At 43.5% G+C, this 24,409-nt stretch overlaps 2 protein-coding genes across 5 annotated transcripts; one reads left to right on the top strand and one right to left on the bottom strand.

Moving 5' to 3' along the window:
* The first annotated feature begins 160 nt into the window (after window positions 1–160).
* CTHRC1 (collagen triple helix repeat containing 1) lies at window positions 161–6,850 on the top strand. 2 transcript variants are annotated; one of them, XM_064393781.1, is made up of 4 exons: window positions 161–481; window positions 3,553–3,774; window positions 5,069–5,285; window positions 6,412–6,850. In XM_064393781.1, exons 1-4 carry the CDS (start codon window positions 161–163, stop codon window positions 6,552–6,554), a joined length of 903 nt encoding a protein of 300 aa, XP_064249851.1. In that variant the 3' UTR covers window positions 6,555–6,850. The 2 variants fall into 2 exon arrangements, with proteins under 2 accessions (XP_064249851.1, XP_064249861.1); XM_064393791.1 differs by having other exon boundaries at window positions 161–469.
* On the bottom strand, window positions 6,835–24,407 carry SLC25A32 (solute carrier family 25 member 32). Of its 3 annotated transcripts, none has more exons than XM_064393766.1 (8): window positions 24,213–24,407; window positions 20,840–20,990; window positions 19,738–19,823; window positions 18,351–18,511; window positions 12,366–12,479; window positions 11,670–11,815; window positions 10,054–10,191; window positions 6,835–9,916 (listed from the first exon to the last, which is right to left on the bottom strand). In XM_064393766.1, exons 1-7 carry the CDS (start codon window positions 24,382–24,384, stop codon window positions 10,056–10,058), a joined length of 966 nt encoding a protein of 321 aa, XP_064249836.1. In that variant the 5' UTR covers window positions 24,385–24,407; the 3' UTR covers window positions 6,835–9,916; window positions 10,054–10,055. The 3 variants fall into 3 exon arrangements, with proteins under 3 accessions (XP_064249836.1, XP_064249847.1, XP_064249826.1); XM_064393777.1 differs by having other exon boundaries at window positions 6,835–9,921; XM_064393756.1 differs by having other exon boundaries at window positions 6,835–10,191.
* Window positions 24,408–24,409: the final 2 nt, after the last annotated feature.

Genomic DNA, 24,409 nt, shown 5'->3' on the forward strand with positions numbered 1-24,409 from the left:
GGAAGGGAACTGCCTGGGGCGCCGGCAGAGCCGGCGGGAGAGCCGGGCATGCTGCCGCTGCCCTGCTCGGCTCGGCTGGGCCCGGCCGGGGGCTCCGGCCTGGCCCGGGGACAGCTCGGCGGGGCCGGCCCGAGGGGGCGGGAGCCCCCGGCCCGTGCCAATGGCTGAGGGGGGTGGCTCTGCCTGGCCGTCTCGCTCGGTTACAGGATGGAAATTCCCGGCCTCCCCGGGGAGGGAGCTGGGGCTGCGCGCTCTGAAAGGCTCATTTATCGCCGCGCTGCCGCCCGGAGCCGGCAGCCGGGACCCGGCCTGCTGCTGCCGCCGGCCCCGGCGCATCCCGCCCCTCACGATGCCCCGCGCCCCGGCCCCGCTGCTGCTGCTGCTGCTGGCGCTGCTGCTGGCGGCGGCCCCGCCGCACGGCGGCTCCGAGAGCCCCAAGGGGAAGCAGAAGGCGCTCCGCCAGCGGGAGGTGGTGGACGTGGTGAGGGCGGCGGGCCGGGGCCGGCAGCGGGGCGGGCGGGGGTGGCTGGGGGAGCCACGCAGCCGCTTTGTTATTGCAGAGATGTTACAAAAGCGATGGATCCGAGGCTTTCGAAAAACCTGGCGGCCGCTCCAGGCGGGGTCCCGCGCCGCTGGGCATCTCTCGGCTGGGTTAATGACGCCCTTGTTGTGCTGAATCAGGGAAATGCGGGGAAGGCGCTGGACGGGCTATGGCACAAGCTGCAGGGTTTCGGCGGCCCGGAGTGTTTGAGTGGTTTCCCATGGGGCCGGGGCTGGGGATGGCGGCGGAGCCCGCGCTGCCCGCCGTGCCCGGAGCCGGGGGGACACGGCGGGACAGCCGGGGGGACACGGTGAGACAGCCGGGGGGACACGGCGGGACAGCCATGGGGACACCGCGGGGCAGCCGGGGGGACACGGTGGGGCAGCGCCGGAATCCTGCAGCCCTTCCAACACAGTAGTAAATGCTGCTTAGCTCCTTCCAGCATAAGCACTTAACTGCTGTTTAGCTCCTGAAATGCTAGTGGATAAATAGTAATGGGAAAAACTAATTGCATGCTCTGAAAACTGTCTGCATGCTTACCGAGCACACTTTTCCTTGGAGTGGCATGAATGCATGATCTCCTTTGGCGGCAGGGACTGCGCACCATTGTTTGCAATTCCATCCCTACTAGAAACCTGAATGCATTGGGACTATCCCATCTCGGGGATAGATGACAGGAGAGAAATTTTCCAGTCCTTGGAATGTGGAAAGCAGATGTGAAGTTATTTCTGTGAGTTGCTGGACTGCTGTTCACCTTCTGTAGAAAATCAGTGAATCAGTGGTATGACCATTTCTTCCATGATCTCCAGAGAGATCCTCTAAAGTGATGTGCTGGAAGCACCACTGCTAGCAAAGCTCCTTTCCCTTTCACACTACTTCATTGAGTTTTCACTTTTATTGTGGAAAATGAATTGCATTGAGAATCAGGAGTCTGTACACATGGATGAGCTAACATTTTCTGAGCAGCGTTTCAGGGTCCCTCATTTCTTTGAAACTGCTTGGTGCTTTTTGGGTGCAGCAGAGTGAGCAGCAAAGTGTGGGTAAATCAATGGCAGCTGACTCATGCACAGCCCAGCTGTACAGACTGCTTCAGCAGAAGCCCTGCCAGGGCAGAGTGGAGGCAGGACCGAGGGGGGATCCTGCCTTCAGTGGCTGTTTAAAGTATGTTTTATGCATTTCCAGCTTAAGAAAACATGAAAAAGACTTGACTTGGCAAGACAGACCGTTTTAGTTGGAGTGGAGCCCGAAGCCCAGGTGACTCGTGCTCCCATTTATTTTTTGGGATGTGCTGTGGCTGAGGTGCTCTCCCTGTCTGGCTGTGGGTGGCAGCTCCTGTGTGAAGGCAGGACAGCCCCTCTTGATGTCTCTGGGGATGGGGGGCAATGGGCCAGAGCTTTGGCCTGCCCCAGCTCTCGCCTATTCCCACATGCAGGATTTCTGTGGTGAGTAACCACATGCGAAGGACAGAGACAGCCATCATTACAAACAGAGTCCAGTGGAAAAGCAACAGCAAAACCAGATAGCTGTTGCTGTGTGAAATAGAAATGTCCTTGCATTGTTCTCTTGGCTTAGTGTGTGCTTTGCCAACCAGCCTTCTCTCTTTCTTAGAAAAGCTAACTTTTCTAAAACATGGTTTTCTTAATGAAAATATTCCAACATTTCCACTGCCTTTAGCCAGCAGGGTTTTCTTTGTGAAGGTAGTAAGGGAAAGCTAGCAACCATTAGTCAAACCCTCATCTGACTTCTTACCAGACCTCTCCATACAGTCACTGATTTTACTTTTGGTGTGGATCCAGCCAAGCCTGTGATGGCTCTGCTGGTTTTTGCACCAGAGCCTGTGAAAAGGCACAGCCTCAGTGAAGAATTCACCAGTCTGACAAAGGAAAGAGGGCAGGGGCTGTCATTTACAGCTCCTGCAGTGCAGACAGGGGCATGGCTGGCATGAGGGGGAACAGCTGCAGCAATGTTTATTTTTGAAACAGATGGGGATTAGGTGGTTTAAACTAGATGAAGACAAAAAATGTGAGAAAGTGGAAGAGCAGAATACAGCTATCTGTGAGGATTTGGGATGAAGACTGGAGGAAGCAGTGAGTCACCAGATAGGACAGAGCACATGAAGAAAAAGCCATGGCCAGCCCCTGGAGGTTTCTGCTCAGCATTCCCATGCCCAGTGCTCCTCCCACATCCCAGCACTCAGGCTGCTGGGGGAGGGAGCTCTGGGCTTCACAAACCTGCTCTCCAAGGTGGGCAGCCCCAAGTCTCAGAAGGTGAGAAGTCAATGTGTGTTAACATGGAGTTTGGGAGAGCAACATTTGACCTTTCCTAGTACTGGGATGTTAGGAAGGATGTTAGTGTGCCTTCCTCCTCCCACGTGTGCCTTCCCACTGTTATAAACAGGATTCCTGTTCAGCTTTATTCCAGGGTGCAGCTTCCCACATCCATATCACCATCCATTTATGTGCATACTGGAATCTGAATTGTGGGGCTTCATTATCACAATGTGGTTGTCACCTCCTCACCAGAGGAGCAGTGATAAAAGAAAAGTGGCATTAACCTTTGCTCTCTAAGAAATGGAAAACCTTCTTTAAAAAAAAAAAAAAAGGAAAAATAATACTGAACACGTATTAGCATAGAGGGTTATACAAGTCATGGTGGGTTAGGAGAAAGTAACAATTAACATGTGACTTCTGTTTTTCTATATTGAAATGTTTTGACTCTTGTGAGGTTTTCCAATAGATTTTAACTCTTGGACTAGGTAAAATTTTAATGCTAGGATTATGTATCTTTTCATTAAAAAAAGGTCTCTTGTTTTACTGCAAATTCTGCTGGCATTGCAGCAGCAGAAAAACTTTGAAAACTTATTCTTCCTTTCCTTCTGTGGAACCATTTTCTCTGAGATGCAGAAGCAGCCCATTGTGGCACGGGAGGGAGTTTGTGTTTTGTTATTCACTTGTGTTTGGTTAGCCTAGGAGTTGAGGGGTGGAAGCAGCAAGGTCTGTTCTGTCTTCCAGTACAATGGCATGTGCTTACAAGGCCCCAGTGGCGTTCCTGGACGGGATGGAAACCCAGGAGCCAACGGGATCCCTGGGACACCTGGGATCCCGGGACGGGACGGGCTGAAAGGGGAGAAGGGCGAGTGCATGCGTGAGAGCATCGAGGAGTCCTGGACACCCAACTTCAAGCAGTGCTCGTGGAGCGCGCTGAATTACGGCATCGACCTGGGCAAGATCGCGGTAAGCTGGCTCTGCACCGAGGGCTGCACCAACACGGCGGGCTTAGGGCTGCTCTGGGGGCTGGGCAGCACCAGCCCCACAGAGCTCCTGCTGGGGCCTTTTTCTGCATGCAAGGGTGAACTTCTCAAAGGATTAGCTACTTTGGGTTGCTCTCAGCTGTGTGTCAGCTATGTGCCTGTTTCATTCCTGGAACAGGGTTTCGGAAGAATTTTGTAACTGGTGTAAGAGTACGTTCAGTAGACCACATCTGTAACTGTAAGGCTGAAAGTCACAGTACCAAAAAAGTACCTCTAGCTTGCCCAAAACAGGGCAAGGTTTTCACCATTTCAATCCTAAAAAGGGATGAACATCTTTAATCTGTTAATTGTACTCATCTTTATAACTCTTGCTTCATAGTGGTTATTCACTGAAACGCAGTTGCAGGATGCTACTGCAAAGGATCAGCATTGCTCAGGAGCAGAATTGCCAGTGTCACCCAGACTGACAAAAACAGTCTGTCCTACACTGCAGCCCTGGGTGTAAAACTTTTAGAAAAATCCCTGCTCAATCCCAGCTATGAAGCAAAGCCCAGAATGATTATAGCGGTTTAACTGCTGTGCTGTGGCTAGGGGGAGAATCAACTTTTTCAGTAGACTTTTCTTACTGCCTGCCTTGTACTTGCACAACTGTCCCTAGCTTTTTTTTTTCCCCCTTTCATTTCTTTTTTTTTTTCCCATGATATCAAGCATTTTGAAGACGGGTTAACAATCACTTAAAAACCTGAAAGTATTTATTTTTCAGTTCTGTAGCTTTTATTGGGTATAAACTGCTCAGAAGTCTTGTGATAATCGTTAAGTCTAGGATTTCTGTTAGCAGAGACAGAAACTGAGTTGTCTGGTCGTGCAAGGACCTTTGGGAGTTGGACTAGATGATCTTCAGAGGTCCCTTCCATTCCTTATAATTGCGTGATTCTGTGGCTTGAGTGCAGCTTTCAGAGAGCTCATATCCCTTTACATAAATCCCAGAAGGTAACTAGGCTACCAATTTAACAGCAGGTGTTATCTCAATAAAGTTAAGAATTTCCATAATCCGTTTCTCCTTTACCATCTATGTGGTGCTGCTCTGATTTGCATCTTTGCACCACAAGGCATTTCCCAGGCTGTAATTATTTTTTCCCCTCAGAGGGGCCTAAAGAGAATAGCCAAAACATTTTGAAATAAATATATTCCTAAATCGGTGTCCTAAATATAAACCTATAGAAAAAGAACGGGCTCAAGCCCAGAGGTTTGTACCGAAGCACCTTTGTCTCTGTCAGGAATGCACGTTCACCAAGATGCGCTCCAACAGCGCGCTCCGCGTGCTCTTCAGCGGCTCCCTGCGGCTCAAGTGCAGGAGCGCCTGCTGCCAGCGCTGGTACTTCACCTTCAACGGGGCAGAGTGCGCTGGCCCCCTGCCGATTGAAGCCATAATATACCTAGATCAAGGAAGCCCAGAGCTGAATTCTACTATTAACATACACAGAACTTCCTCAGGTATGTATGCCGGGAGAGCGGAGATGGAGCAGAAGGCAGCAGCAGCAAACACAGAATGACCACCTCGCTTGTTCTCTTACTCTGCTGTCTCAGAGTGGGCTATTGATAAGTAACAGTATTATAATTATTTATTAAGTGGTACTTTCTTGCTCTGGTACTTTTCGTGGTACTTATATCCTGAGTTTTAGAAATGGAAGAGATTTCTGTCCAGGCAGGTCTACTGATCTTTGCCACAACACGATTACATTCTGTGATGTATTTACCTGTGGAGAAGCAGCCTTACTGCCAAGTAGACAGTGTCATCCTGGCTTAAAATACTGGTATTTGCACATTATCTGTGCAAAAATGAGACTTTCCTCCTGCAATTTCTACTCTGATTTCAGGTGGGGCGCAAAAGTGCCTCCAAAGTGAAATATCTGGGAGCAATTACTCATTTGCTTAGCAGAGGCAAATTAGTGAGTTCATCCACTTAGTGATACTAAGAAAAAGGAATGTAAAGTCTGTGTCCTTTCTCCATTTTCCTCCCTGTACTGCATGATTACATGAAACCTAATGTCTAGAGCTGTAATAGGATTTTTTCAGCATAGGGGTAGAGGTGACTCGTCTTCATTACCCCCCCTCCATCCAGTGGTGCCAGAGGGGTATCAGGAGGGCAACTGCATGCAGAAGCAGTGTGGAAAAGTGTGGAAAAGCTTACAGGGTGGCAATCACCTTTACAGAGCCGAGCTGTAAACCAGGCATGGCTGTGCCCCCATCACTGCTAGGAAGGTGTCTGCAAGGGTATGAAGCCATATTCCGGCTCCCAGTGTGTAAATTTGGGTATTTAAAGCAGCAGTATACCTCCCATTTTGGCATCATGTGGCTGGTGATCTGCTTCAGGTACTGCAATGAGTGTCAATCAGCAGCACAGACAGAGGCACTGCATGGCTATTACTGATGTTGCCACACTTCCACATAATAGTTTTTATTTCTGAAATTGTTTTAAAATTCTAAGAACTTTTTACATTTAACTAAATAGCACAAGCTTGCAGCAAGCTGCCGTTCTTAAGTACTTGAGTCCACCTTCATTTGTGAAGTACAAAGGGATTGTGTCTGCTGAGGTAACCTGAATTTTGTCTTTAACCAGTGGAAGGTCTGTGTGAAGGGATCAATGCTGGCTTGGTGGATATTGCCATCTGGGTTGGGACGTGCTCAGATTATCCACGGGGAGATGCTTCTACTGGATGGAATTCAGTCTCCCGAATCATCATTGAAGAACTGCCAAAATGACCTCCCTCCCTTTTTATAATACCTTTTTTTAAAATTTTGTACTATTTTTTTTCACAATTTATTTCAATAGAGCTGGATGCAAGTACTGGACTGAAAGGCACCAAAGCCTTGCATCTATAGCCTTTGTCTTGTTCTGCACATGGCAGAGGGTTTTTATAATAATCATTTTAGAATACAAATATCAAAACCAAGTTCATTAACATTTTAATTTCTTTTTTGATGTAATACCACCACTGTTTTTAGAATTAACCATAACTTTTTGTATCAAATAAATAAGACCTTTTACAAAAAAGAAAGCCAGGTTATTTTATTGAACATTAATCTGTTTTAAGGTATTTACATGGTGTTATGATACACGATTTTTTTAGAAGGCTTTACAGATAAAGTTCTAAGAAAGTAAAATCAGGCTTTAGCCTTCAGAAAACAAAGATTAAATGCACTCCTGTACACTTGACTGCAGAATACGATGCTCTGCTGTTACAGTCTTGTCTCAAGGAACTCCTGGTGACTTAACTGTGACCTAGACAACAAGGTAAGTGTTAAATATCTCATCATGAACAACTGAGCAAAACCAGACTGTCAGAGCTCTTCTTCCCTCTCTTGCTTCTCAATAGGCTGGATTTCAGACTAATATCTATGACTGGTCTCCACTACTAGAGATGCAGACACTAAATAATTTTACAGTTACAACACTTAATTTCATTGCTCCAATAAAATAATTCTCCTGGATTTAGCCTTTCAGTTATACAGAATCACTTTGGTATTGGTTAAAAGCTAGATATATTAAGCAGTTTAGAAGATACAGACATAAGACAGGTTGAAATGCCTAGGCTTTCCAAAATTGACCTTGTAAAGTGAAACAATGATGTCACAGCTGTTTGTCAGGTGACAACACTGATCATGCCAACAGACCACAAGCTTCAGTGTTTTAAATATTTTCTTCCAAAGGTTGCAAGTGACATACTCAAATATTTTTTAAAACTGCACACATTCTAAAGAGAAACAACAGTCATGTTTGTATTACAAAACCAATTTTACATTAATGAAATAAAGAACTCATGAAAAGCATGTACAACATGCAAAAATCTCCACTCTTCCTAGAAATTAAAAGGAAAAAAACCCCATTAAATCTGAGATAATGAATTTATTTCAGCTATTTATAATTAAATCTAATTTTCTTTTCTGAACAAGCTGTAAGATTTCCCCAGGCACCTCTCACATGGATAGCTCTTGCCTGTAGCTGTTGTTGCAGATACCAGGGGAGGACACCTGCAGTGAGGGGAGCACTTGGGCTTGCCCAACTGCAAGATGGTGTGGGAGATTTGCTGCAAGCCAGCAAGTTACACAGCTGGTGTTTTGTCTCTGCAGAACTGCAATGTTTTCACTGGCTTGGACGATGGTTTTAAGGTACCTGAACACAAACAAGTTACTATGAGCTGAGCTGTGGTGTGAACTTACAGCACGTCAGCTAACACACACACAGGGAGTGATTGTGCACATGCTCACAGCCTGCCCTTGCAGTTATCCTGAAGCACAGGAAGCTGTTCTGGACCCAGAGAACACTAACCCAGGGTGGTACATGCACAGCTTTTTCTCTTTTATGATGTTTTCATATGTCTTCACAATATATTTTGGACCCTGGGTGGTAGAGTGAACTCAGTGTTCCATTAAATTCATTCTGTGTACCACAAAACACACAAAGCCCAGTAAGCACCCTCCAAAGGCAGAGGCTGCTGGTTTGGATCTACATTATTTACATGGTAAACTTCCAGTAAATTTATCTTCAGCTAAATACACACAGAACCTTCCGTAATAAAAACCAAAGCCAGCCATGCTGGCCCCAGATGAGATTATTCTTTCCAATGAGATTATCAACTCTATCAGTAGAGGAGATGGGATTGTGGAAGACAAAGTGTAAATTATTAATAAATTTAGTTATACACAAAATGTGGTATGTGGCAACAGTAGCTACAAAAACAAGCAAGTGGATCCAAGAAAGAAGATCCAAAATAGCTTTCCAGTTTTTAGGTTACAATTTAAACTAAGCCCCTACTCTGTTAAATATTTATTAAAAATGGTTCTTTCTGCTTTAGGTTAGTCTGGTAAACAGGAAACTTCTCAAAGTGATTATTCTGCTCCCTAGGAAACTGATGATTTCTCCCTAACTGTTGGATAGCCTTTGCTAACTTATTTCCTAGTTAAATTATATATACTAGATACCTAATATCTTCTTACCAACAGCAAGAGGCAGATGTTAGGGTCAGTAAAGTCTTTTCTTAAAGAAGTAAAAAACCCAAACCCACCAAACTCAGAACTCTAAAAAGTGCATATCCTTGATGGCAATTATTGGTGTGGAAAAAACTCATCATTATTATTATACAAATTTACTGAGAAGGGAATTTAATTTATCAGTAAATTAGCAATCAATATATTAACAACCTTTTCCTTAAACCAAATCAGAAGACATTAACAGATTGTTCTGTTTTTTTTTTTAAAGAAAGTCCTGTGCACAGGATTGTTTTAGACTAGAAACACTTTTTTTTTCCAGAGAATATAACTGAAAGTAAATGTGGTCCTATTGGTTACTACACTGGCTTGAACGCTGCACCACTATGGGATTACTAGAAAAAAATCCTCATCTTTAAAATGTAAGCCCACTTTCAAATATTCATTTTGTTAGTAATATTTGGTCAGCTGTATCATTAATGGAGACAGACTCTGGCACAAAGGGAGATGGAGAGAGAATGAAAGAGAGAAAATGAATTAAGTGGCCAGCAATGCATGCACTTTTAGCACATCAGTCTGCTGCTAAACCCAAGTCAAAAACCACAGTGCAACTCTGGCCTGGTATGAGACAAGAACTGAGCTTCCCCAGACTTGAAATTATTCAAACCCAAGAACGGACAGCTGTTTTAAAAAAACAATTTCAGTTTCCAAACTGCACCCCACTGAGGCAGGATTTTTGTGTTGGATGAACAATGGAGTCTGGAGCATTCCATATCCTAAAATCTGATGAATAACACAGAGGTGGATTCAGATGACATTCCTTGTTTTAATGAGACTCAGAGATCTGTGAAAGTTTTGACAGGCCCCAAGGCTGTTTTCATATGAAGTTTTCCACTTGTGCAGGAGCAGAATCTCACCAACTGTTATCTTGAGACTTGTTGAAACTGCTTAGTGGGTTATTCCAGGCAGGCCAGGATGAATGGATTGCTGTGCAGCTGCCTTCACCCAGTCACAGCACTCTTATTTCACAGTTGCAGACATCTGCCTCAAGCAGGCACAGCTGACTCAGAGAGGAAGGCAGCAACGCAGGAGCATTCAGCAGGAGAGATGTTGGCAGGGTTTATTGTCTCTACATTCTTTCCTCAAAATAACAGATCAAGTCACAGTGTCAATGAAGACTGCTGAACTAAATTTCTCCCAGATCATAAATATAAAAAATAAAGGATAGATTCCTTCCTAGGAATCATACATTTAATTATTTTCAAGTTCATACCTTTAATTATTTTCTTTCCTAAAACCAAGTAAAAAGCCAGACACATTTTCATAAACTACAAAGGTAATACAGCAGGCAGGAGTCACTCTGATTACATTAGGTATAATTCCTTTGTAAAATCCATGAACACCTTCTTTCCTTTAAAAACAAACAAAAAAAAAGGTTTTAATTAATGTCTTTTAATAGAAAAAAATCAGACATAAAACAAAGCCCTGCATTTTATTTCTCACACTCCCATTGAGAGGTGTACTTCAGCTTAGAAATAACAATTTCAGACAGTGTTTAAAGTGCACCAAGTATTAACACATTATTTTTTTCTTCTGAACATATAATAGCATTATGTAGATCAGTTATTTAGCCTAGGATTTGAGTGTTTTTTGTGGGTATTGTCCAAGTAAGGCAATTTACCATCTTTCTTCATGCTACAAAAACTGGCTAAACAACTAAGAAAAGCCAGCATTCATTTTTTGAGAATTTAAGCACCCCTTCCAGAATTTTGATTTTTCTGGCCAATAAATGAGAATCTAATTGCACCCAATTTGAATCAGTGTGTCATGCTAGGGCTGTTAAAAAGTTTTAGAGACATTAAATCCCAGCTCTTTAGGTGCAGGCCTCACAGGCATAGGACACCTTGAAGGATGAGAAAACAGAGATCCTGAGAAATGTTTGGGTGTGGTTTACACAACCCTCCCTAAGTCCCATTTGTTTCATCATGAGCTCAGCAGTGGCTCCAGAATGGCTGCACTCCACTCCACCAGAACCAGAAGCCTTCCTGTAGCCTGCAGCACTGAAGGGCTCAGCACTGACACATCAGCTACTTTGGCTCTGAATTGCCTCCAGTCAAAATGGTTGCACAGCCTCTGAACCAGGGGTGCTCCTGGAACAACAGAGCCTCAGTCACCTACTGAGCTGGCCCCTCTTCACAGCCCAGGAGCCCATTCCCAGCTCTCCAGCAATGTGGGCCAAGCCAGAAGCACTGCCCAAAGCCACGGATGCACATGGAGAGGTGGCCACCCCTAGTAACCACACAGGGCTGGGTGAAAACTCCCCTGCACTGTGCAGCTCAGGAAGAGCTCAGGAAGGTTTGTGGGAAGATATGAATAGGTGTGAGGTCACAGGTCTCTCAAGGTCCTACAGGAAGCTGGGACCAGACTACCAGTGCAGTCAGGCCCCAGGGTAACCCGGGGACATCAGTATAAGCAGCTCTGGCTAGCTCACCTCACCTTGCCAGGAATTTGGATTAGCCACAACTCCCAGCAGCGCAATGCTCCTGTCCTATGTGATAACCCAAAGCAGTTCAAGTGAGACTTCATTTAGTGTCCCAAACCAGCCATGACAATGTTATTTTTTAGCCTGTGAAATTTGCTGGAGAAGAGAGAAGGGAGACAGAACAAACAGCAGAAATCTGCAGGGGGCATTGACTCTCTCCCATCTCCTCCTTTCTCCTTGGCTTACTGCTCTTGGTGGCATCTTGCACAGCATGACTTTGTACAACTAACACTTTGTTTGCTCTGAACTGTGCTGGTTCTGCAAGTCAGCACAGAAGCCAGTAAAGGTAGCTCTGATTCTGTAAAACTCAGTTTCCAACATGGAGGCCTTTAATTTTGCACACCTACCTCCACGTCCTGCGGATCACGTCCAACACCCCGGAATATGTGTTATGCTGGTCTTGAAGACGAGCTCGCACAACCTGATAGGGATATGTTGCTACCACAGCAAATATTTTGGATACAGCTGCCATCATTATGTATTCCACAGTGTTCTAAAAGCAACAAAAATGGTCAGGCTTGCCTTAGGTATGGTTTAAATACCTAAAATCTTATTTGATTTTTAAATGTACAACCAAACAACACTCTAGATTTTTCCCTCTTATAATACAACACATTAAGAGAAATGTCAGTGCTTACTACATGCAGTGCTACAAGTAATGGACTGTAAAACATGTGTTGTGCCTTCTCATTCCCATCAAGAGAAACACTTCTTCCAAAAGTAGCTACCTTTGCCCAACTTGCACCCGAACAGTTTTCCAGGGTTTAATACCACCCCCTCTGGCTCCACAAAATAAGGAAAAACCCTCATTCCATCCTCTAAAATCCTCAAAACACTTGGCAAAATAAGAAGTTGGTTTTCAAAACCAGTGAAAACCAGTTGCTTGTTCCTAAAAAGTGAGAAAGTATTATCTCCTTCTATATATTCTGCACTCAATTAATGTACCAATACTTTGTACATTTGGCTGCTGTATAACCTGATAAATGGAATCCACTTGTATTTATTTACATGCCACAACATAATTTTATTCTCAAGCATCCTACCAATTTTGTATCTGATACTCTGTTTCTATACTTGTTGTATCTCTCTTTCAAATCCTCGTAGGCCATGAACTGAAGTGCTCCGTGTGATGTTCCAAACAGGCCAGGCACAAATCCCTAAAAAAGGGTATAATATGGTTAAAGGGTAATGCACAAAACCTAAACAACTTGAGAGCACAGCTCACACCCCTACATTTGTCCTCCCTTAATGTACAGACTGTGCTGCACAGCAGCTGCAGTCTGACTCAGGTATCCTTAAGGCAGGCATCACACCAACACTTGATAAATAAATGCTACTTTTTGACACACAGCCTAAAGTCACCCACTGAGTCACAGAGATAAAACAAGTGGCCCAGGGACTCCACCTCACAGAGCACAAGCTGGTAACACAGATTAGGATTGCGAGGTCACAAATCAAACTGTGGTCTTGCAAATGTGCTGCTCAGTGCACACTTCCAGAGACTGGCACTGAGGGGTCTGGCTCCCACCTGAGACTGGCAACAGATGCTGGCAACTCAGAGAAGAGCCACCAGGAGCAGAGGTACAAAACATTATTGTGATTGAGCCCAGGAAATAGATATGCATGTGCTTGCATGTTTGTCTCTACAAAAATGTGTGTCTATGAGATATATATATTTCTATACTAAAAATGTTTGTGTCTATATAGTATCATAGAATCATTTGAGTTGGAAAACATCTTTAGGATTATCAAACCTAACCATAAACCTGACACTGCCAGGTCCACCACCATACCATGTCCCTGTGGCAGATGAGAGTGAGCTGCTCCAGCACTGTATTTCTTACACAAACACGTGAAAATACACATCAACCTTTAGGTTCAAAAAAGTTGAAATGAAGGGGGAGAACAGGTACTGTCTGAACTGTCTCCACAAGAAAGAGAGACAGGAGATCCCCCAGGAGCAGGACTAGCTCCATTAAAATGAGCTGCCAGCTGTAGGGGCTCTGAAAAGCACTAATTCTTTTTGAAGAGTTGATCCTTTACATTGAAAACCACAAATAAATGGAGGATATATCATCTTGGACAGAAAGGGACTCAAAAGCTTGCTGCAAACTGTTGGGGTACAATTATAAGTGAACAAAATGTGGTTAAAAGCACTCAGAGAACCAAAGTTAAAAAAAAAAAGAAAACAACACCAAAACAAAACAAGTTTTATTTCCTATGATCCATTCAGGCAAGAAAAAGGAATTTAAAAATGTGCTCAGATGCCAAACTGTGTTACACTAAAAGGGAAGCCCAAAATGTTGAAGACTTATCAGAATATGATTAAAAGCCTGGAGAAGGTGAAAAGGAGAATAGATCTCTGAAGGAGTCCACTGAATTGGTGTTGACAAGACAAAATAATAAAACTCCTAAATTGCAGAAAACCCCCAACAACTAAAACTACAGCAGGCATAAAAATTCCATGGGTAATACACAAAATACCACTTCAGGGATCAGCTTTCCAAATGCTACATATAGATTTCTAAAGTTTTTCAGTCATTCAGGAAATGATTTTTTAGAATTTCTTTAACACATGAAGATAAATTTCTTCTCACAGTAAGAAATAATGGTCATGAACTCACCATCAGTGACCACAAACTGATGAAATGCATTAAGGGCTAATGAAAGTCCCAGAAAAAAAACCTTCCCCAAATGAGAACAAGTGGAATTAAACCACATATCTCTGTTTTGTCAGCTGTAAGCACAAAGTGAAGTTTGAAGCCAAAGGGCCCCAACAGAGGGAAAAAGACAACTTTGGTTTTCAGAAATCCTGCCTCAGACAAAAAAATAAAAGCAATATAAAAACAGGAGCGGAAAAAAAATTGGGCAAAAATGTAAAAAAAAAAAAATCTGGGTCAGCAAAAGAAACCAACCAAAACCCATTATGAAACTTATGTACAGTGATAGCAGGGAAAATCTTCACAAACATTTCCCAGTGATTAATCAGTAAAACAACTAAAAGACAGTGGAAGTAATTGTTCTCCACTTGGAAAGAATTAGAACAATGTATTTATATCATAGAAAAATGAGGTAATACTTTCCCTGCCAACAAAAGAAGAATGTTAAACAACCTTAAAGAGAGCTAAACTCTTAAACTTAAGCCAGAAGATTTGGATAACTTGCACCCTTGAGTCCTAAAGCATCCACTGGTAGTACTTCATACACAAAAACCAGCATGCTTAAGGTCCTGTGCTGAGCTTCCAAAGACCGAGGGACCTTTAATCTTGGGCCAATACTAAAAAATGCAAGAAGGGAGTGAGGCAACTGTCAGCCAATGTGCCTCAGTAAAATAGGAGCTGACCCAGGCTTTTATTGATCATAGAAAACAATGTATTCTTATGGAAAAATGTTCAAAGCAAAACTGATTTCTTCACAGCACTGAAATATCTTGGCCAGGGAAGTTTTGGAAACATATTATATTTTCTTATTCTTAGAATAATTTAATTCAAAATTCTTTCTTGCCACAAAATTTGACAGAATATTTATTTTTATCCACAATATGACTGTAAAGAGAAATTTTGTAATAACTTCATTTATTTCTTGTTATTTTTTTACTTTAATATTTGAATTATATCTTTAGACGATTTTTGCCTTTAAGGCATAACAAGATGAATGGTTCCTCAAAGAAGTCCTGCCTGAATTCTCTTTCAGAGGATTAGAACAATAGACAGAATTAATTATAGTTCTATGTTTATATTCTATAATTAGAAATTTAAATGGCTTATAATTCTGAGCAGCAGACAGTGGGAATAAAGAAATATTTTGAAGTTGGCTTAAAGTGTTTTAAGTGCTGAAAATCCATGACAAGGAGAAACTGTCCTGATGGTGTTTCAAAGGCTAGCTATCACAATAAAAAGAAACACAGGCAAATGTACACACTGGAAAACCTGTGCTTAGTAAAGAAGGGAACAATGTTCATCTGGTGATGTGGTACTCACATCACTGCCTGAAGTGTCTGACAGCACTCAGGCCAGAACAGCCTCTGCTGTCTGTTTCAAAAGAATGCAGCAAATACCCCTGGTAATCTCCAGTGCTGCCTTCATTTGGGCTCTCAGTGTGTCCAAGACCTGCAGCATCTCAGTGCCCTGCTCTGACACCTTGTGCAGACAAGACACTGAAATTGCCATGATCATCTTCATTCCTTCATGGTGAAAAATGTTACCATCTTTTACATGAAAGCCACTTTTGCTTATGTCTCTGTGTAGAACCTGCAACTTAAGTGAAAATCAAAATGGCCAAGTCTCAATGGATTTTGCTATGTACAAGAACAAAGATATAGAAAGCTTACAAGTTTCATATTTACAAGAAGAAAAATAACAGAAGCAAAATCATTGCAAAATAAAGAGAGCTAAGTGCCTTAGCCATTGAGGGACCAGGAAAAGTACTTTATCCTCAGAGCACAGAATCTTGCCTACCAAAAGTGAAATGCCCACACAGAAGTGTCCAAATATATTTCACCTGGTAACGAGCACACATTACTGTTATGACTGTTGTTGTTGTCAGCATGCTACATTATTATTCTCAGTCTTGATGAACCTGGATTTTACTTTAATCTCCTTAAATTTTCTGTGTATTTTGCTCTTTTATTAAGCATTTTATTAAGCATTGCACTATTTCCAACTGCTGCTTCTATATCATCAACAAAGGAGAGTAAAAAATGCACATACAGAAATATGGAGGCCATGAAGGATGTTGGTTGCATTCCTGACTGGTGTCTCAGCAGTCAGTCTCTCTAGACTATACATCTAACAGTTTCTCAACAGCTCAGAGATATTTTATGTTTTCCTAAAAAGCACCAACCCTACAATCTTACAACTATTTTACCATGTTTGGGCACTCCTACCTTATGCTTGAAAAGAACAACACAGCACTCATAACATGAAGATGGTTGCATGACATCCATTAATGGCAAAGCAATTTTTACAGCTCAAATCTCCAGCAGATCCATGGGTGTACCCAAAGCACATAACCCCAACCTGTTTTAAAATTCAGCCTGGTGTGCAGCAGAGCAGCTCTGTCCCCAGTCAGGCGACCAAAAGACAAAGCTCAGTGGATGGAGGGTGTGGATCACTGACTGGATGAGTACTGGGGATAATGAGCAAAGGAGACTCCTCCTGCCTTTTCAAAACCAGGCCAAGTTCAAGAGGAACAACTTACTGAGAAACCCAGATTCAGGCAAACTATATTTGATGAACAATCAATACCCAGCAGAGCTAATAAAGACAGCTTTGATCCCTGCTAGAAAGATTGATGTAGCCTGACAGTACCAGTTTGTCCCTCAAAGGACTGAAAGGATTTGCTCAGATCAGTAACAGCATCTATGCAATAAAGAACCACATCAAACTGCTTGGTCAGAAATACCATTCTTTAGAAGACAAATCTCAAACATAAACTCCTTCCAGATTTTATTTCCCATTCTATCTTGAGACAGTTGCTCTATTTGAGATCCCTTCATTTACTATAGGGTGGTACTGAGATCTCCTTATTTGCTATAAGAAATGCTATCTGCAATGAAGATTATGAGGAAAAAGAAGACAATTGTGTGTATTGCAACTCCTGACTCAGGGCAAAAACAAAGCTTTAGCTCTACAATTTCAAGCAGAGCAAGAAAAAGAAAAGCTTCTCCAAACAGTGAAATGGAGGAAGGCTAAAACATGTACAAGTCAAAGAGCCATCTGAAGAGGTGCCTTTTCCCCCAGTATAGACAAGGTTGAGAGAGTCCTGACGTCAAATGGAAGTTGCTCAGTGTGCATACTTATGTAGGTCACTTAGGACCTATTTAGGTCACCTTCTTTGCAGATTTAAGCAAGTAATTTGCTCTTTCAAAGGAAGTAGCTGCTTTAGTCCCACACTTGCAGATTAACACTACAAAGAAGTGTCTAGTGCCAAAGGCGACACATGCTACACGCACGAATAATCTGAAAAGAAGAGGGAAGGATATCTTAAAACCTAACAGATCTAAGAAATCAGAACTTATCTACATGGAACAGAGCAGACATCCAGACAGGCAAACCAGAAATCCTGACAATTTCAATTTAGGAATAAGTAAGGTGCCTTGTTCCTGGTGTTAGAATTTGGCATTCATTGCCATGAAGCACACAAGTCTTACAGAATAGGAAAGATCGCATTTTTCACCGAAAATAAAATAAGCTAATGTTCAGTAATCAGGATAATTTCTCAGAGAAAGTGGTCTTGTTCCCTGTCCCTGGCAGTGCTCAAGGCCAGGCTGGATGGGCTCTGAGCAGCCTGGGCTAGTGGAAGGTACACTTGCCCATCACAGGGGTGTTGGAACAAGAATATCTTTAAGATCCCTTCCAACCCAAGCCATCCTGTGATTCTATGATTCTGCAGCATTACTTGCAGGAGAAGAGCCAACCTGAACTAAAATAAGTTTCTTCACAACTTCCAGGCACTGATGAATGCATCTTGATGTCATGACCTGAAGGGAGGAGGAGGCAAAAAGTCCAAATCTTGTTGCCATCTGTTTCCCTAAATTAAAGGGAGCAAAAAAACCCACATATATGCAGGCCATATTTAGAAGTCTGTATCTAGAGCTGACAGATTACAGACATCAAAAACCAGAGGGCAAGTAAGCAATTGTGAAACTATCCATTATAGTTTATATTCATTATAGAAGTAAAAATTAGCACGTAACTTTAGTCATGTTATCTTCCAGAAGAGGTTAGATAGACAGAGATAAGGGATAAAATGCAAGGAAGTAACTACATAGGTTACATTGTTGCTGTCCTGCTTATCCAAATTCTAATTATAGGAAGATTCAAAAAAATTACAGAGCAGTTTATCACCAATATAATGGTTTTTCTTCTGACTAAGCCTTTTTGCTGCAGTTCTTCAGTGGGAAAGAAAGACTGACAGAATGAAAGCGAGCTATTACAATTTTTTTTTCTGTAGACAAATATATAGAAGTCTCACCATGCTACTGGGTGGTGCCAGGCAATCATGGAATTTTTGTGAAATATAATTACCTTATATAAGCCACGTATGCCCTCTGTCTTGTATATCTTTATAAGAGCATCAAACATTCCTCTGTACTGCCGCTTGGATGGATCCACGCCAGCGTTATACTGCAGCACAAGTCGAGTCTTGGTTACCCATATTGGGTTTGTGATGCAGAGGGTCATGGCTCCTGAGGACACACAGAAGTTACACTCATTGCTATGCCAACTCCACAGACTGTCCAGTTTGTTCAGTCCAACATAACACAGGCTTCTACAATGACAAAACTACTTTTCCTACCAGAAAAAGTACTGGTACAGAGTATTCATATTGTTCAAAACAGGTGAAGTTTATGCCCTCCACTGCTCCTTCTCTCTCCCTTCAAAGCTCATGGTCAAGTCCAATTCACTCCTGCTGTGGTACTTTTGCAGGGCACATGTATTTTTGCATATTCCTAGTACAGCCCCTTTTTTGTTTCACCTTTCCAGTTAGTAGTAGAATCTGAAGTAGACAGTAAATGTAATTTCTTAATGCACCACTGATTATCTGAGTTATTCTTCAGTATTCAATAATTCAAAATTTAATGGACACCTCACTGATGTGAAATTTGCTTAATAATTTTGACAGGTTAATAGCAAGAACCTGTTATAGCTTTATAGGTTATTGAAAATACCATTGTAGCAGAATCCATTACTGTATTTATGTCAAACAATATGCCCTATATTTCAACATTAAATGAATGCTTCAAAATCCTAATGAACTCTTCCAAATTGCCTGTACAGCATGCAGCAACAGGACAAGGGGCAATATTCAAAATGAAAGAGAGCAGGTTTAGATTAAGTGTGAGACAGAAATTCTTTACTGTGACAGTGGTGAGGCACTGGAACTGGCTGCCCAGAGAAGCTGTGCATACTCCACCTCTGGGAGTGTTCAAGGCCAGGCTGGATGGGGCTTTGAGCAACCTGGTCTAGTGGGAGGTGTCCCAGCCAAAGACAGGGGGATGGAACTAGATTATTTTTAAGAACCCTTCCAACCCAAACCATTCCATGATTCAATAGGCCACCTCCTTTCCAGGTCCAAGTGTAAACATTTAAGAAGTTAACAATCTGATAGCAGCAGATTTCTATAATTACACTTTGGGACCCAATACAGTACTAAATATGGAAAGTACTTACACAAAATGAAAACCAGGACAAAAGACATAACTATAAATTCTGCACAAAACTGAAGGACCACAGTGACCCACCTATTTGTCCTAGACATCTTTGTTTTATTTACAGACAACAAACTATTGCATCTGGGCTGGAACACTTACACTTGCCACCTGTAAAAGAAAAAGCTGCACTGACACAGAAAGGCAGGTAGCAGCATAGGGAAAGGCTACAAGTGAACATTAATTTTTGCATTTAACCTCACCAGCCTCTGCAGCTGACACCAGGTGTTCGCTCGCACTGAGACTTTCCATCTTCCCCTCCTTCTTGTAAGCTTTGATGGCATTGTAACTGGAAAATGTACATCATAGTTTAGTGAAGGTGAAAACAGACCTACATCACAAAAAAACCCAATCCAGAATGATGTACCTGGCTTAAAATCATGGTGGTACACAGCCTTTGAAGAAAAGGCATCCAAACTACTGTTATTTAATCAATTAATTGTCTCTGAGCAGTTAGCTCTTTAAAGTGAACCATGGAAATATATATTTAATTTGTATAATTAAACTGACAATATCAATGGGACTGCATCTTGAAAATTGCCAGATATCCAGAATTAACTCTAAAATAAGTTTATTGGGACCCACAGTGCTAGGTATCTACCTTCGAGCTCAGAAATACACTGAGCACTCTTCTTTTGATCCAGTTTACAATCTTTGTGAATTAAGGAATTGTCAACAGAAGATGAAGTGTCAATAGCAGTCTATAGCAAAGCTTAAGGACTGAAGTACAACAATAACAGTCTAGACAACTGATAAGTGAGCTTTGCATAGGCATACCAGCTAACTAGTCCCTAAAATGTTTCAATTAATAGGGGTAAGCAGTAACAGAGTAGTAGAATATTAAAAAATGGTCTTTAAAAGCAAAGCCCATCAACTGACAAAAACAATGAAAAAACTGTCACTAAAATGATTAAAAACAATCAAGCATTTAGTTTCAGTAGAAAACTTCACGCTCTTTAATTTTTAAGAAATCAATTTAAGTCCTTGTTTTTCATGAGGTTTTAAGAACAGTGTATTGGCACTTTTAGAGAATTCTGTATGAATAGTATCACCACCTCTCAAATTCCTTAGTATTTTCACAGCATCAAGAGAATGCACTGTACCTGACAAAGGAACAGGCCTCTGACTCAAACTGCTTAAATTCTAAAATGGCAAACCATAACAAAAGTTAACAAACCTGGACTAGCTAACAGAATTACAAGTTTGTAAGTCCCTTAGCACATTTTTATACCCCACAAAGAAGCTGCAATGTATATCTGAACACTACATTGTGCAGGCAGTGACACATTTTACAGTTCTACTTACAAGAAGAAGTAAAGTCCCCAGGAGGCCCCTGCTCCCACCATGTTTGGAGTCACCCCTTGGTACAAGCCTCGAAGCCCTTCATGCTTCCAGACTGTGCTCATACAGTGAAGAATTCCATTGTACTTTGGCCTCAGCTCCAACCCATCGCTTACTACGAAAGAAAGAAATTATATTGGAAAACATTTCGGGAAGCATAAAGTTCAACTGCCTCCAAGCCAACACAGGAGTCCACAGCCTCTAAAGCAAGCAATAAATGAACATGAAATGTAACTGATCAACTGTATTACACAAGTGTTATTTCACAAGTATGCAAGAGTTGGGCTTTACAGCTTTATAAGCTTAGAATTCAAGAACTTAGGGGAAAAAGCGGGAAAAAGAAATAAAAAAGAAACTATTTAGCTCAGTAAGAGGAAAGTTCCTATTAATCTGACAAAGCTAAACAAATGCACTTTAGTATATTTTTGATGAGCAGCAGATCTGAAGTTTTCTGTCTCTTCTTTTTAGCACTCCGGTGATTTTGCATATTTTGAGTGATATGGATAGCATCCTTGACATGCTTCTCTAAGCTGTTTAGACAAGTCCTAAGTAACAACCCTTAAATTCAAATTTTCTCTTCAAAATGCTCTATAAAGCAATGGGTCATGTCTTACTGATTCCCAAGTAATTTTTTTACCAGAATACTCAAAAGTTCCTTCTCCCACCTAATAAGCTAACAGCCGGCTGTCCAAATGTTCAGAAAATACCACTTCAAAATCATAGAAAACGCACAAGTTTTTGTCTGACAGATCATGTAGAACATGGATGCCCACAAAACTTGGAGTGGTAACTACTATTGCTCCTACCATAACAACAAAGGAGTAAGTTGATTACTGATGAGATATGTGATGCAGTCCATGGTGAGAACACAAAAGGTAACAGACACAAGCTGAAATACAGGGAATTTTGACCAGAACATTTTATCCAGCAGAATGGCCAAATACTTGAACAAATTGTCTGAAGAGCATCTTTGGAGTTACTCAAAACTCCATTATACAAGACTGAACAAACTGATCTAAGCAGATCTTATCTGAGGAGGGGGTGAAATCCTTAGCTCTCTTCTGAGCTAGATGACTCTGTGCTGCCAACAGAGCAGCAGCTTCATCCTTCCTACAGACATATGACTAGACTGCAGCTGTACTGAAAACTGATCTCAAAGTTTTACAAATGTAGTTTTTGTGGGCCCATCAAAATTAATCCTGGTAAACAGGCATTTTCTGTTTGGTGCCACACTTATTATTAATTCCCCTTGAACTCTGTGTCCCATACACACTGTGACAGACTTCAGCATTAAAGACACTGAGCACAGTGTGACAACGTCTCAACACCTTGACAACACTCAAAACTAGAATACAAACACCTCTTTTCTCCACCCTGAATAAGTGTTGCTAGACCTTTCCCACAGACATTTGTGAAATTTTTTACCATGCAGACACCAGATTAAGTTTATAAAAATATTAAACAACATCGGAAATCAGAGATATGAATGCAAGTCTTTCTGTCAATGATGCTGCAAAGGATCTTCACAGAATTAATTTCTGATACCAGCTCCTGCTCCCTGGTTGAAGACAAAACATAGGAATTGATACTTTCAGCCCAAAGAAGCATGAGAAAGTATGTGACCTCCAAAAGCCACCTAATCCAAACCTGTACTCAAACCAGATCTAATTAGACCTGGTTACTTAGGGACACGACCAGTTGACTCCTGAATGTTTCAAAGGCTGAAGAGATTACAGCCTGTCTGGGTAACCTTTTCCAGTATTTAACCATTTTCACAGTAAAATAACTGGAACTTTCCATGTTCACGCTTGTGCCTGCTCCTTTTCAGCCTACTATCTCCAAGAATCTGGCTTTAACTTCTCTGTGTCTTCCAATAACATTGTCATAGACTGCAATTTTAGCTCCCCTCAGCCCTTCCTTCCTGAGCCAAAGGGATGCTGTTCTGTCAGCCTGTTCTATGCCATGTGCTCCAGCCCCTTCACCAGTTTGGTGGTTTCCACTGCAGTCACACCAGTGTGTCATTGTCTTCCTTCCTTGTCCTGGAGAGCCCCAGAGAAAACACAGTACTTCTGATGTAGTCTCACAAATGGAAAACAGAGAGGAAAGAGCCCTTCTGCTGGCTGTGCTTTTCATTACGCAGCCCAGGAGGTGCCCAACTAGGACGCACAACGTTTTGAATTTCAGAAAATGTCTCTGTGATAGTTTGGTTTTGAGATCTTAAAACATCCATGTGTCTATTTAAGACAACAACCCAAAGATACAGGAAAATGTTTCAACCTCTCTGAAAGAAAATATGATATGGACAAGTTCCTCAAATCAGCAGAAAAGTCAAGAGAAGTTGCCATGTTTCTCTGCGAAAAAACAAACCAGTTACAGAGTTTTCTGCAAAACAACACCACTACTGCTAACAACCAGGGTTATTCCACAACCACCGCTACGCTCGGAGTGTTGAAAACCTTTGGCATAGAGGTGAACTTTGAACGTGGGTTTGGGCAGCCCGCCTGCTGAAAGGGGCAGGCTGCGCTGCCTCGGCACCGGCGGTCACCGGGGAACAGCGGGGGAAGCGGCTGGCAGCGCTCCGGCCTGCCCGCACACCTGACAGTCCCTACAAGTGACCAGGAGCCGCTTTGGGATAGCGGGGAAGGGAACGGGAGACCTAAGTCCCTTTCGGCTTACGGCGGTTCATGCCCAGCCGTGGGGCTGCAGCCCGGGGGCGGGCAGAGCGGCGGGGGCTCGGGGCAGGGAGAGCGGGATTGGGGCAGGGAGAGCGGGACTGGGGCAGGGAGAGCGGGATTGGGGCAGGGAGAGAGGGACTGGAGCAGGGAGAGCGGGACCGGGGCAGGGAGAGCGGGACTGGGGCAGGGAGAGCGGGACCGGGGCAGGGAGCAGGGGCAGGGAGAGCGGGATTGGGGCAGGGAGAGCGGGATCGGGGCAGGGAGAGCGGGATCGGGGCAGGGAGCAGGGGCAGGGAGAGCGGGATTGGGGCAGGGAGAGCGGGATCGGGGCAGGGAGAGCGGGCTCGGGGCAGGGAGAGCGGGCTCGGGGCAGGGAGAGCGGGCTCGGGGCAGGGAGAGCGGGCTCGGGGCAGGGAGCAGGGGCAGGGAGAGCGGGATTGGGGCAGGGAGCCGGGACAGGGAGAGCGGGCTCGGGGCAGGGAGCTGGGGCAGAGCGGTGCGGGCTTTGGGCAAGGAGCCGGGGCAGGGAGAGCGGGCTTTGGGCAGGGAGCAGGGGCAGGGAGAGCGGGCTTTGGGCAGGGAGCCCGGGCTCGGCGAGCTCGGGCACGTCGGCGCGCCCTGAGCGCGGGACGGCGGCGGGCGGGCGGGCGGTCCGGCCTCACCTGCGAAGCGGATCTTGACGAGGTCCAGCGGGTGCAGCGCCAGGGTGGCCAGCACGCCGCCGCTCATTCCCGCCGCCAGGTTCTCCAGCCGCACGTGCCGCAGCACCGAGCGCAGCGCCGGCTCGCGCGGCAGCGGCTCGCGCGCCGCGCACGCGGGGCCCGCGGCGCCCATCGCCGGCCGCGCGCGCGCGCAGGGG

This window comes from Passer domesticus, chromosome 1 (genome assembly GCF_036417665.1).
Source record: "Passer domesticus isolate bPasDom1 chromosome 1, bPasDom1.hap1, whole genome shotgun sequence".
In the NCBI taxonomy this organism is placed as follows: domain Eukaryota; kingdom Metazoa; phylum Chordata; class Aves; order Passeriformes; family Passeridae; genus Passer; species Passer domesticus.

What these genes read in the sequence shown, in the direction of transcription:
- SLC25A32 (XM_064393766.1), bottom strand. Translation starts at nt 24,384, where the DNA reads ATGGGCGCCGCGGGCCCCGCGTGCGCGGCGCGCGAGCCGCTGCCGCGC. An exon ending in CGTCAAGATCCGCTTCGCAG is followed by an intron (nt 20,991 to 24,212) that starts GTGAGGCCGGAC and finishes TTTCTTTCGTAG; the next exon opens with TAAGCGATGGGTTGGAGCTG. An exon ending in GTGATCCGCAGGACGTGGAG is followed by an intron (nt 10,192 to 11,669) that starts GTAGGTGTGCAA and finishes TTGTTTTTAAAG; the next exon opens with GAAAGAAGGTGTTCATGGAT.
- CTHRC1 (XM_064393781.1), top strand. Translation starts at nt 161, where the DNA reads ATGGCTGAGGGGGGTGGCTCTGCCTGGCCGTCTCGCTCGGTTACAGGA. An exon ending in TCGACCTGGGCAAGATCGCG is followed by an intron (nt 3,775 to 5,068) that starts GTAAGCTGGCTC and finishes TGTCTCTGTCAG; the next exon opens with GAATGCACGTTCACCAAGAT. An exon ending in CATACACAGAACTTCCTCAG is followed by an intron (nt 5,286 to 6,411) that starts GTATGTATGCCG and finishes GTCTTTAACCAG; the next exon opens with TGGAAGGTCTGTGTGAAGGG.